At 44.1% G+C, this 13,337-nt stretch overlaps 1 protein-coding gene across 1 annotated transcript in view; it reads right to left on the bottom strand.

The window, feature by feature from the left end:
- The window catches only part of LOC137333506 (diacylglycerol O-acyltransferase 1-like), a 98,783-nt gene that overhangs the window by 52,004 nt on the left and 33,442 nt on the right, over window positions 1-13,337 (bottom strand). The window contains exon 9 of the mRNA XM_067997687.1: window positions 2,029-2,132. Coding sequence (XP_067853788.1) covers window positions 2,029-2,132 — 104 coding nt within the window. The remainder of the gene's footprint in view (window positions 1-2,028; window positions 2,133-13,337) is intronic.

The raw sequence follows: 13,337 nt of genomic DNA, 5'->3' as shown, positions 1-13,337 counted from the left end.
GGAAGTGTATATCACATTGGATCTTTAAATGCAAGGGATTTAGGACAGAGAGCAGGAGAAACATTTTTTACACAGAAGGTTGTGAGGCACTGGAATACATCACCATAAGTTAACGAACCAGAGCCCATGTCAACATTTAAAATAGGGTAGATAGGTGGTTGAAGGAAAGAGGAATAAAGATATATGGGAGCAGGATGGGCACAGGGGATTAGAACTGCTGCTCATGTGGAGGATAAATATCAATAGGGACTGGTTGGGATGAATAGTCTGTTTCCGTGTTGTAATTTCTAAGTAATTCCTCAGGTTTTGTGTTACACAGTGGTTCCATAAGCCATGGCTGCAGTGTAAATCCTTGGTTCCCAACAGCCTGCAGTATCCATGGCCCATCAAATAATTTTGGCACTACTGATTGTCATAGGATGAAGAAGTCATGGGAACTGTCAAGGTAACAAGCATTTATGTGCATAATTCTATTCCTGTAGTCACAGACCAGGTGGATAATCATGAAGTGGTAGCCCTTTCCAATTTTCATTGCCTCCACCAGGCGGAAACGGGGCAGTAGCACTCTGAAAATCGTGGTGCAGCACTTACGCTGAGCCTCGATTTCCCGCTGCCACTCCAGGCATTGCCATTTTGTTAGGGGCCTTGAGAAGGGCAGTCCAGGTGCCTGTCTGAAGCAGGCAGGAGCCTCATTTCAGTATTCAGATTGGGATCTTCTAATGTCAATACGACCCCAATGCCATTTTCATGTGAAGTAGTCAAAGGAACATGGAGTGCTGGACCCGCCCAGTAGTACTGAGTGGTACAAGCTGGAGTCATTTCAAGCACTTTTTAAATGAGCATTCACCTGCAAGTACTCAGATCATTGGAATCTATTGGGAAAAAACCTTGCTTGATTTACACAGACTTTGCTTGGACATCGCTGAATTTTTACTAGAATTTGCTTCAAAGGCTCCAAGAAGCTCAGGGAAGAACTGGATACTGAACATGGGAGTTATCTTGCTCACTCCATTCTGGTTGGAGGAAGAGGAACAGCAGTAGGTGGGGGAACCTCAGGGAGCTATTAGGAGTCCACAAAGAAGGAGCGCTGCTCACAGGTGTCCTTTTCCTGCCCATAGAGTCTATAGGATCAGAGTCACCTAACTCCAGTTTACTGAGAAGCAGCGCATAAGAAGGCTGCGCTTCTCCAGAGAGGCTGATGCACATTGGATGCCAACACTCCACATTATAACGCCCCGAACTGTCTGTGACGCTCACAGACAGCCCACTGCCCATACACTAGGTTCATTAGGACCCTGGGTTTTATGCAAATGAGGAGTCCGCCCCATATCGTGGCCGAAGTGCTTTTGACACACAGCACCTATTTGGAATGGGTGCTTTAGAGGAAAGCCTGCACTAAAAAGGATTTTTTTTGCCAGGAGAATAATCCTTTCTTTCCAATCGGGCCACTCTTCTGTCTACCACTTCTCTTTAACTAAATGACTATTAGAGGTCAAAGTGGTCATTGTGCCTTATTGCAGGAAAAATTACAGCACAATACAAGCAGCCAGTTGACCTTTCGTTGCCGCTGCTGCTAAATATTCCAGTCAGCGGCTCATGTGGCATACCCACCGAGTCACACACTAAGCATTGGGAGTGCCAATGAAGTATTTAAATGACATTAACATGCAAAGTCAGCTTATTTGCATGAAGATGCCTAAAGAACAGTTGTCCCAATGGCACTGTGCAGAGACCAAATTATCGGCCCCAGTGAGTTATCATGCTAAGCTACAGTGGCCTGAGAAAAAGCAGATTGTGGAGCCAGGTGCATTCTTATGGGCAGGAGATAAAACTGAAGGGAGATTCACCGCTGGTTGCTCTTGCACCTTCTAGCAGCCGGCCATGGTACATCATGCACAAAAGCCTGCAAGTAGATCACCCTCCCACCCTCTCAGCCACAGATGGAACACTGTGCAGGGAGACTTGTAAAAGAGAAAGGGAAGAGGTGTCTACATTTTTTGGTCTAGAGCAGTGCATTCTGCCTCTCACCATTTCGAAGAGTCGTCTCAGAAGGAAACGTATCCGTATTTTTGTGGATCTTGGGAAATTCATCTGGTAACAGAGTGTTGGTGCAAACAAAAAATAGTAAAGATCTAAAAAGAAGATTCACAAGAAATTACATTTCATTGACTAATGATAACAATTAAAGTTACACTAAAGTTAGATTTAATTTTCCTTCATAATCCTCCCTATGAATACTATAGCACTGAATGAAAAATTCAGAAACATACAATTAATGGAGTAAATTTATGCTGTGATATCAGCATATGAACCCGCCAGTACTTTTGTAAGGAGTTCCTTTGTTTGCTATTTTAATAAAGGTGTTAACCCAAATGCTAATATGACAAAATGCAATTTCAGCCTATTAAGTATAAAAAGTAAATTTTTGTGCAGTTGAAAGTATGAAAGCAAAAAGCTGAAGAAATAGTGACTAAGTCTGCTAGAATAACAATATTAAATGTTATACAAATACCTCCATACTGATCTCATATGTGCTATCATGAGGAAGAATTAAATGGAGATTAAATGCTTTCCCACTAAGAGGGAAGGAGAATCAGAGAAAGTGCATTTTGGGCAACTTTCTTTAATGACTCTGTGGCTGGCTATACAGTGGCATGACCAATAGTGTACAAGTAACTTACCTGCACACTCTCTCGGCTGGGAATGGTGTGTGGCAGGAGGAAAACGGGTGACGAATTAAAATAGTTGAAAAAAACTAAATACTTCTTTTAAGGAAAGGTACCACAGCAGGGAGTCATTGTGTAGGTGAAGCAAAAGTTGATGCAAAGGGCTTCTTCTTCCTAAATTCCTTGCTGTTTATATTGGCATGGGATAATGCTGGAGGTGAGGCCACCATTGAAGCAAAAGGACTGCTGCTTTTGACACTAGAAGGCATGGTTTAATGCTGCTTCTGTGTAGTTGAGATTCCCCGCTATGTAAAATGCATATAGTATAACACTATAACTTGGGCAGTCATTCTGACACCTTTCTCCAGAACAACCATGGCCAACTGCTGAAGAAGCTTTGAGATCTGCCTAAAACTGTCCACAAGCAACTAAACAGTATTCCTATCCAAGGAAGGAATGTGGGAAAAATGTAACTCAAATTGAGCTGACCATTTATGTGCACATTTAACTCTGCATGCCTGGAGAAAGCCTTAGGAATCAGTATACACCCTTACAATAGTTTCTTGGTTCATTTCCAGTTGTTTTAATTCCCTTACTGGAGGGACAGGAGCTTTTTTTTTGCACAAGGCACGTAAAGTCTGCACCTTGGAAAACCACCAGCAAGTTGGCAAATAGTTGAGTGATTCAGAAACCTCAGGCAGACAGCAGAGCTTCTCTCATGTGGACAGTACTGCTATCAGCTGGAGCAAACTTTCCCAGCCAACCAATGCTACCAGCTGCATGAAAGCGAACAGATTAAATTCTACAAGTAGGTACTCAACAGCAATCTCGATCAAGTCAGCATCCTCTTCACTGTCAGAGTATGCACGGTTAAAGCCCCTGCTGGTAAGGAATCCTGGTGTTAAAACTCATTAAATGTTTCATCTAGCCATACCATGTCCAGGATCCTGAGACATCAGTAGATGATAAGAAGGAAATGAGTTATCTATGTTGTCTTCCTCCTCTCTTTCATCTTTCTCGTTCTTGTGTTCAAGCTTGGGGACAACTAGTTGCAGCCCAGCAAACAGATCACTAGTCTCAACTGACTGTAGATGCATTAGGCCTCCTGAGATGGGTGAAGTACACACTGGTCCTGTATCAATGCAGCTTTGGAGATGGTAGTAATGGCAATTTCACACTCCCAGACAGGTTACAGGAAAAGCTGTTTTTTTTAAAAAGGAGATCCTTCTTTCACATCTAGCTCCTCTCTCTGTCTCATTGTTTTTTGTCTCTCTCTCCCCATTTTATCAGCACTATTGTGATGTGTTATTTGGAACTTTTTTCGCTGCAAATTAACTGTTTTAATCCTGCTTCCTCTTCCCTGTATTGAAATCAAGTCACATTGTCTCCAACTCAAATTCATTTTCTCCCAGGACCTCAAAACTGCAGAGCTCCCTGTGATGAATAGAGGTTCTGTCACATTTCAAATCACAAGAAAGTCTATTTATTTTTAATATCTACTTATGAATTGGTCACTACAAATTTGATTATTGCATGCTGAGAGGGAAATATCACTTCAAAGGCATATGATGACCGCTGTCTAAATAGATAACTGAACAGGGGTTATTTTCCAGGTTGATATTGGTGATAGAATCTCTTAATATTGTTTTCCTGGTTCAGGAGACAGAGCTAAATCAGTTGTGAGTGTCACATTGGGGGTTCTAGTACCAAGGCTGTCACAGTTTTGCTTTGTCCTGGGAATAGATGAAAGACTTGAAATTTTTCTCTGAGGAGAGGGCCCTGTTCCTTGGAAGTCCAACTGATGAACAGATCTGTAGCCAGGGCAGCTAATTCCGTGGATAAATGTGATAGCCTTTTACCAGTCCTTCATTTCTTATTGTGCCACTCTATTGTAGCCTGTGTGGAGGTGGACTTGAAGTAACTCCGTGATAGTTACACAACACCTCACAAGTTTACATTATAAATGTTGGATCCAGATAAGTATTACTAGAAGAGTTGGTGAAATGTTGCACCTTGTATATCTGAGGAGGTGCAAGTTGAAAGTTCTGTAGTCAAGTGAAATCTGCTGTATTAATTATCTGCCACTGTCCACTTTTCACTATTAACTTGATATGTAGTTGATAACCTAAGTCACAAATCTGAAGACTCTAGTTCACAAGGAGCGAGGGTTCACTTACTGGAGTGGACTTTGGTGCTGTGCACTAGAGAACTATCTAGTGAAGTCCTAAACATATAATATTCTTTCTACAACCTAAAGGCTTGGTGTCACTTAATTCTACTTCATCTTCTATAATACTGTTTTCAATCTTGATGGCCATCTGCATTACAGGTCAATTTAAAAAAAAGTGTTGAAACTATCTCCCCCTCCCAAGAGCAAGATGGTGACTAGGACATTGTGATCACCTGAATCGACTAATTTCTCTTGATACAAGACCACAATCCCAGCCTGTAGGCAGGCCGATGAGTAACCAATGCCAAACAAATGAGACCTGGATGCGCTCCTGCTGGCTTGGTGAGCTAATACACAGCATAACTCTGCTGATACATTTCTAAAAGAAAGGCCTTGGAAATCACTCCTTTCTTTCATCCGATTCCTTTTTGTACCTAGCAGTAGATGTGAGTTTCTGCACCAATGTGAACCAAAAGATCTCTCTATGTCTGAAAGAATCTAGGTTTGACACTGTTGAGATTGAATTGCCTTTCAGGTACAAGCTGGCCACTCTGAGCCCTTCTGCTGATTCTGAAAGGCAATATGTGATTTAAAAAGGTCATGAGACAGGAAAAAGTAACCATGTCAATCAAAAATCCCTGAGGCCACCAGATTCCCTACTTAATCTTTTCTGTTCCAGGGAAAATGTTCCAATTTTTTGAGCCTTTCTTCATGACTGTAATTTTCTCTTAAATATGAAATGGGTTTATAAACTGGCATGGATGGAAGAAACTGCAATGGATACAGAAGTGAAAGAATAAGTATCCTTTGTTTCAAGAAGAAAAAATTACAAATACAGTAAATGTCCACCTATATTTTCAAACCAATGAACATATCAGTGTAGTTAACATGACTACAACCTTAGGTAGTAAATGTAAATAGAAGGAAATACTGTAACAAAATATTCAACTTTTTACATGCAGTTCTGCAGTAATTCTGTTCACTGATAGAATATATGTAACAATAAAAACAGTATTATCAACGTATGATCTTCCAGTACGATCTGTGTATTAAAATTATGTCCATTATTCTGAACATAGTGGTGGATACCTAGCTTTGGGAGAACCCTGCACTCAAACGATCCTCTACTGTGTAGTACTCTGGATCGGGTCAATTTCAGCCACAGAACCAGATGTTGGCAGCAGGCCTTCCCACCCACCACCCCCTGAAGATCTCCAGAGGATTCCACAAAACTTTGAATGTAACACTCCAGAATAATGTGGAGGAGGGTTGCTAGTTTCACATCAGTATTATGAGCACATTGACTGGATATACAGTATATTCTTCAAACTGTACCTAGCTCATTTGTACAATATTAAGCAAGGTGACAATAACAGTGTGCATCTGTGCCTTACCAGTCTACACAATGACACATTGCCTGGAAATTCCTCAAAGTCTCAATCCCAGGAGTTAAGATCCACCACTGACCCTATCAAAATTCAGAGCCACGAAGCTGGGCCAAGAGGATCAGGCCATTGACAGTTGTGGGGGGGGGGTGCATTTGCTGTTTCCCCACTCTTGAAGAGGCCAGAAATACCAGCCAAAGCTTGCCGGATGGGCAGGTGCGTCTACCACTGGAAAGGTAAGGATGCTGTGCCTGTCCATCAGGGGGCTGCTTCAAAATTCAGGAAAAACATTTTTATGGCCCTGATCTTCGGGGGTCCAGAGCTCAATCCTAGCTAGGACCCCCAGGTGGGCTTTACTTCTGTTGTTATGTTGGTGAGATATGCCTGGTGAGATGAAGCGTGTTTGCGCAGACGTGATTCCAGGTTCATACGGGGCTGCAGGAACTCCCAATTTAGGAAGCTCCCACCTCCAGCCCTGCCCCATTACTTTGATGGCCTAGTAGGAGCAGGCTCTGCCCCGACATGACCAATCCAGGTACTCCAACTTAAGGCCAGGACCCAGTATATCCAGATCCCGGCAGAGTTTGCAGCCTTTCCAGCAGACTCTTGCTATAGTTGTGCCAGGAATCAGCCAGAACAGCAGAGGAATTTTGCCCCCTCTTTCAATGGCCTGATAAAGCAGGAGCATACCCTCCTCAGCAAGCCATGGGAATGTGGGAGGAGCTGTCTCATATGGCTGAAATATCCCCTGCTCTGCTGATGCACAAACTCCCAGCTTGTCTAGTGGATTCTACAGAAGCTACTGTGAAGGATGTGGACAACAGGTGAAAAGTATTCCCACTGCTCGACAGTATAGAGTGGACTCTGATCCCTGAGTGTCACTTCTTTGGAGGCTGCAGTTGGTGTCCCCTCACCCAAGGATTCAGAATTCTCTTTTGCCTCGACAGTTCTCGACGATGGTCACAGCCTCAGGGAGAGGAATAGTAGAACTGAATATAGACAATTCATTCATGGATATGAGCTGGGCATTGTTCTGTTACTTTGAAGTGAATATGCATTGGAAGCACAGGACTGATGAGAGGCAGAACATAAATTATACAGTTCAAATGAGCTGAAGAATATGGATAAGTGACTTCATGTAAATTAATGCAGTTATAAATTGATATTAGTAAGCTGATTAATTTAGATGTTTGCAACAGTACTTTCAATCGGCTTCTATTCTATGGGGAAAAAAAAATTCTTAAAAAAAAAAATCACCATATTCTGCAATTAAAGACTGCAGACTCAATCTCTGTTGTGGTGCCCTACTCCAGAACTAGAGCACAGAATCTAGGCTGACATTTCAGAGCTGCCTTTTACATGAGACATTAAATCAAGACTTGTCTGCCCATTTAGGTAGGTGTAAAAGATTCCATGGCACTATTCAAAGAACGAGAAACAATTGGAATCTGCTGGCCAACGCCAGTCTCAATTCAGTAGTAAAGTGATACAAATCAGGTCCCATTTTGAATTTCACATCCTTTGAAGAAGCTCCACCCATGACACTGACCGCACTAATATAAAATGGATGAATGGCTAATTCACAGGCCTGCAGAAGTTGGATTCTTAAAGCTGGTATTAAGTTGGAAATGTTGCTACAAAACTTGTGATTTTGTTTTGTAGTAGCATTGATATTTAGTGCATTTTATACTAAGTGCTAGTTTCTGTTGCTGTGAACGTAGGAACATAGGAACAGGAGCACGCCATTTAGCCCCTCGAGCCTGTTCCGCCATTCAATGAGATCATGGTTGATCTCCATGTATCCGCCTTAGCCCAATATCCCTTAGATTTTTGTTAACCAAAGGTATTATCAATCTTCGATTTAAAATTAACAATTGAGCTCGCATCAACTGCCGTTTGCGGAAGGAAGTTCCAAACTTTTCCCACCCCTTGCGTGTAGAAGTGTTTCCTAACTTCACTCTTGAAAGTCCTGGCTCTAATTTTTAGGCTAAGACTCCTAGTCCTAGACTCCCCAACCAGCGGGAATTGTTTCTTTCTATCTACCCTATCAATTTCCCTTACTATCTTGAAAACATCGATCAAATCACCCCTTAATCTTCTAAATTCCAGGGACTACAACCCTAGCTTGTGTAATCGCTCCTCGTAATTTAGTCCTTGGAGTCCAGGTATCATTCTAGTAAATCTACGCTGCGTTCCCTCCAAGGCCAATATATCCTTCCTAAGGTGCGGTGCCCAGAACTGAACACAGTACTCCAGGTGTGGTCTAACCAGGGCTTTGTATAGCTGTAGCATAACTTCTAGCCCCTTTTATTCTAGTCCTCCAGCTATGAAGGCCAGCATTCCACTAGCCTTTTTGATTATTTTTTATGACATTAGGGGTCCAAAGAGACTTAGGGGTCCATGACATTTTAATGATCTATGTACATGGACCCCTAAGTCTCTTTGGACCGCCACTGTTTCAAGATTCTCACTGTTTAAAAAGTACTCTGTTCTGTCCTTTTTAGGGTCTAAGTAGATGACCTCACGCTTGCCTACTTTGAAATCTATTTACCAAAGTTTTGCCCATTCACTTATTAATTGGCCGATCTGCACACTGTAATTTTATGCTTCTTCTACACTGCTTACAATGCTGCCTATCTTTGTGTCATTGGCAAACTTGGATATGTGGCTCTCTATCCGTCATCTAAGTCGTTAATAAATACAGTGAATAGCTGAGGCCCTAACACAGATCCCTGTGGGACATCACTAGTCACATCCTGCCAATTTGAATACCTGCCCATTATTCCTACTCTGTCTCCTGCCGCTCAGCCAATTTCCTAATCAGGTCAATAACTTGCCCTCAATTCCATGAGCTTCAACTTTAGCTAACAGTCTGTTACGAGGGACTTTATCGAATGCCTTCTGGAAGTCTATATAAACAACATCCATTCCCCTGTACACTATGTATGGCTGTGTGGGGGTGAGTGAGAAGGGGGGGGGGGCAAGATATAAGAACTGGATGACACTGGTCATTGCTTTCAGGACACCTGTAGCTTCACCTTCTCTTGCTCCCTCAATGCTCTTATAAACAAAGGTGCTCAAGGTGGCCTCCTTGAAAGTAGTCAAAAGCTGGTAATTTTTGAGCTCTCCTCCAGTTAAGGTTTTTTCCAAGTATTAGGTGCTGACTTGTTGAGCAAGCAGGAAGATATTAAGTTGAAGCAGTACATACCATTGTAACAGACATGTGCCAAAGCTGCAGCATAATCTGTGTGTCATTAAGCGACCATACATCAGATTGTGAAATAATGTTTTTATGCTTGAAGCCCTTTGAAGATGTGAGTGTGCCAAGGCTTTCAACTGTAATTTACAGCTGTAATGTGTGCCATATGAGTATAGTCTGCACTGAAAGAGCTGTATGGCTGTGTCAGGGTTTGGTTGGAGCCAGCAGTAAACATGCAACAGGCTGCCTACCTGCCTGTGGCATTGCATATGTATATCAGGTACCTGGCAAACTTTTTATTAGGCTTAACTTGGCAGCTTACTAGTTTATAGTAGTATAGTGAGCCTGGCTGCCACTTATTGCTAGGCATTCTGCCCTACTGTCTTCTGGGGAGGGTGCTCTGGACTACAAACAGGGTAATCCTCGTCATGCAGCAGCACCTCCAGCCATACACTACTACATCACTAGGTAACAGCCTCTGTTTCCTGCCTTCACACTATTGTGTCAGCCACTGGGTTAGCTAGCCACTTTCTTATCCCAAACAGCTTTTGGAAAGGCTGAAATATGCATTCAAAATATTTACAACCTTTTTAAAAGCTAATAACCTTTTTAAAAGCTAATAACCTTTTTAAAAGCTAATAAAATCTCCCCCCCACCCCACTCCCCATTCCTTTAAGCTTATTTCATGGTGAGCACCCATACCAGTCTCCTTATGGGCTGAGAGCTCACCTACGGCAGGTGGTGAGCGAACCAACATGAGGTAAAATCTTACTTGACCTTGTCCTCACCAATCTACCTGTCGCAAATGCATCTGTCCATGACAGTATTGGTAGGAATGACCACCGCACAGTCCTCGTGGAGACGAAGTCCAGTCTTCTCACTGAGGACACCATCCAACGTGTTGTGTGGCACTACCACCGTGCTAAATGGGATAGATTCAGAACAGATCTAGCAGCTCAAAACTGGGCATCCATGAGGCGCTGTGGGCCATCAGCAGCAGCAGAATTGTATTCCAGTACAATCTGTAACCTCATGACCCGGCATATTCCTCACTCTACCATTACCAACAAGCCAGGAGATCAACCCTGGTTCAATGAGGAGTGTAGAAGAGCATGCCAGGAGCAGTACCAGGTGTACCTAAAAATGAGATGCCAACCTGGTGAAGCTACAACTCAGGACTACATGCATGCTAAACAGCGGAAGCAACATGCTATAGACAGAGCTAAGCGGTTCCACAATCAACGGATCAGATCAAAGCTCTGCAGTCCTGCCACATCCAGTCGTGAATAGTGGTGGACAATTAAACAACTAACGGGAGGAGGAGGCTCTGTAAACATCCCCATCCTCAATGATGGTGGAGTCCAGCACATGAGTGCAAAAGACAAGGCTGAAGCGTTTGCAACCATCTTCAGCCAGAAGTGCCGAGTGGATAATCCATCTCGGCCTCCTCCCGATATACCCACCATCACAGAAGCCAGTCTTCAGCCAATTCGATTCACTCCACGTGACATCAAGAGATGGCTGAGTGCACTGGATACAGCAAAGGCTATGGGCCCCAACAACATCCCGGCTGTAGTGCTGAAGACTTGTGCTCCAGAACTAGCTGCGCCTCTAGCCAAGCTGTTCCAGTACAGCTACAACACTGGCATCCACCCGACAATGTGGAAAATTGCCCAGGTATGTCCTGTCCACAAAAAGCAGAACAAATCCAATCCGGCCAATTACCGCCCCATCAGTCTTCTCGCAATCATCAGCAAAGTGATGGAAAGTGTCGTCGGCAGTGCTATCAAGCGGCACTTACTCACCAATAACCTGCTCACCGATGCTCAGTTTGGGTTCTGCCAGGACCACTTGGCGCCAGACCTCATTACAGCCTTGGTCCAAACATGGACAAAAGAGCTGAATTCCAGAGGTGAGGTGAGAGTGACTGCCCTTGACATCAAGGCAGCATTTGACCGAGTGTGGCACCAAGGAGTCTTAGTAAAATTGAAGTCAATGGGAATCAGGGGGAAAACTCTCCAGTGGCTGGAGTCATACCTAGCTCAAAAGGAAGACAGTAGTGGTTGTTGGAGGCCAATCATCTCAGCCCCAGGGCATTGCTGCAGGAGTTCCTCAGGGCAGTGTCCTTGGCCCAACCATCTTCAACTGCTTCATCAATGACCTTCCCTCCATCATAAGGTCAGAATGGGGATGTTCGCTGATGATTGTACAGTGTTCAGTTCCATTCGTAACCCCATAAACAATGAAGCAGACCGAGCCCGCATGCAGCAAGACCTGGACAACATCCAGGCTTGGGCTGATAAATGGCAAGTAACATTCGCGCCGGACAAGTGTCAGGCAATGACCATCTCCAACAAGAGAGAGTCTAACCACCTCCCCTTGATATTCAACGGCATTATCATCACCGAATCCCCCACCATCAACATCCTGGGGGTCACCATTGACCAGAAACTTAACTGGACCAGCCACATAAATACTGTGGCTACGAGAGCAGGTCAGAGGCTGGGTATTCTGCGACGAGTGACTCACCTCCTGACTCCCCAAAGCCTTTCCATCATCTACAAGGCACAAGTCAGGAGTGTGATGGAATACTCTCCACTTGCCTGGATGAGTGCAGCTCCAACAACACTCAAGAAGCTCGACACCATCCAGGACAAAGCAGCCTACTTGATTGGCACCCCATCCACCACCCTAAACATTCACTCCCTTCACCACCGGCGCACAGTGGCTGCAGTGTGTACCATCCACAGGATGCACTGCTGCAACTCGCCAAGGCTTCTTCGTTAGCACCTCCCAAACTCGCGACCTCTACCACCTAGAAGGACAAGAGCAGCAGGCACATGGGAACAACACCACCTGCACGTTCCCCTCCAAGTCACACACCATCCCGACTTGGAAATATATCGCCGTTCCTTCATCGTCGCTGGGTCAAAATCCTGGAACTCCCTTCCTAACAGCACTGTGGGAGAACCTTCAACACACTGACTGCAGCGGTTCAAGAAGGCGGCTCACCACCACCTTCTCAAGGTCAATTAGGGATGGGCAATAAATGCCGGCCTAGTCAGCAACGCCCACATCCCATGAACAAATAAAAAAAAATTTAAAATGTGTTGGAAATCCCATGTTATCGGCATTCCGGCAAAGTGACAGGCATAAATCCCACTGCAGTCCGATCTCAGGGATAGAACTTCCACAGGGGTTCTCGAACCTCCTGCTCTAACTTCAGGGGAAACCCCAGAGAAATGGCATAAACAGCAGTTTAAGGACTTTTGTTTCCCTGAGTTTCACAGGGACCTTTAAAACTGTGGGGTAAAATAACTACATACATCTCTTTAAATAACAAGGGCATTCCCAATTAAATTTCCTTCTTTAAACCTAGCAGAAAGAAAGAGCAGAATCTTTATTCTCATTCATCCATTCCCCAATCTCACGCTGATCCACCCCGAGTGCCTTCCCCATCTCTCCTACCACCCCAGTCCCAAATACCCATACCTTCCTCCTAACCCATGCCTTCCTACCATCCAGTGCCACTCGAGATCTCCCGTCCTGAGTGCCCATTCCTTCCTCTCGTCACTCACTGCTGTTTCCTCTTGCCACTCCCACAGCAACCCAAACACTCATGCTTTTCATCTTATTCTCCTTCCACCACAGACAAGAAAAACCATCACTGCGTTCAAGACCATGATCTGGGAACCGACTCTAAATTCTTTACAGTGCTTTAAAGAATTTATACCCAATTTACCGGTCACGGCTGTGGGTGTAATTCTCAGCAGCATCCCATAGGCCCCACCCAATGTTCCTGCTCTCCACTACTCCCACACCAACAACCCCTTCCCCCAATGTTCCAACGTCTCAACACCACTATTTCAATGCTCCCACTCCATAAGACCACTATTTGCACATTCCCAGCACCCTAT

Source organism: Heptranchias perlo, chromosome 16 (assembly GCF_035084215.1).
Source record: "Heptranchias perlo isolate sHepPer1 chromosome 16, sHepPer1.hap1, whole genome shotgun sequence".
Taxonomy (NCBI): domain Eukaryota; kingdom Metazoa; phylum Chordata; class Chondrichthyes; order Hexanchiformes; family Hexanchidae; genus Heptranchias; species Heptranchias perlo.
The sequence above is the reverse complement of the archived record's forward strand: the minus strand, read 5'-3'. Positions and strand labels throughout refer to the sequence as shown.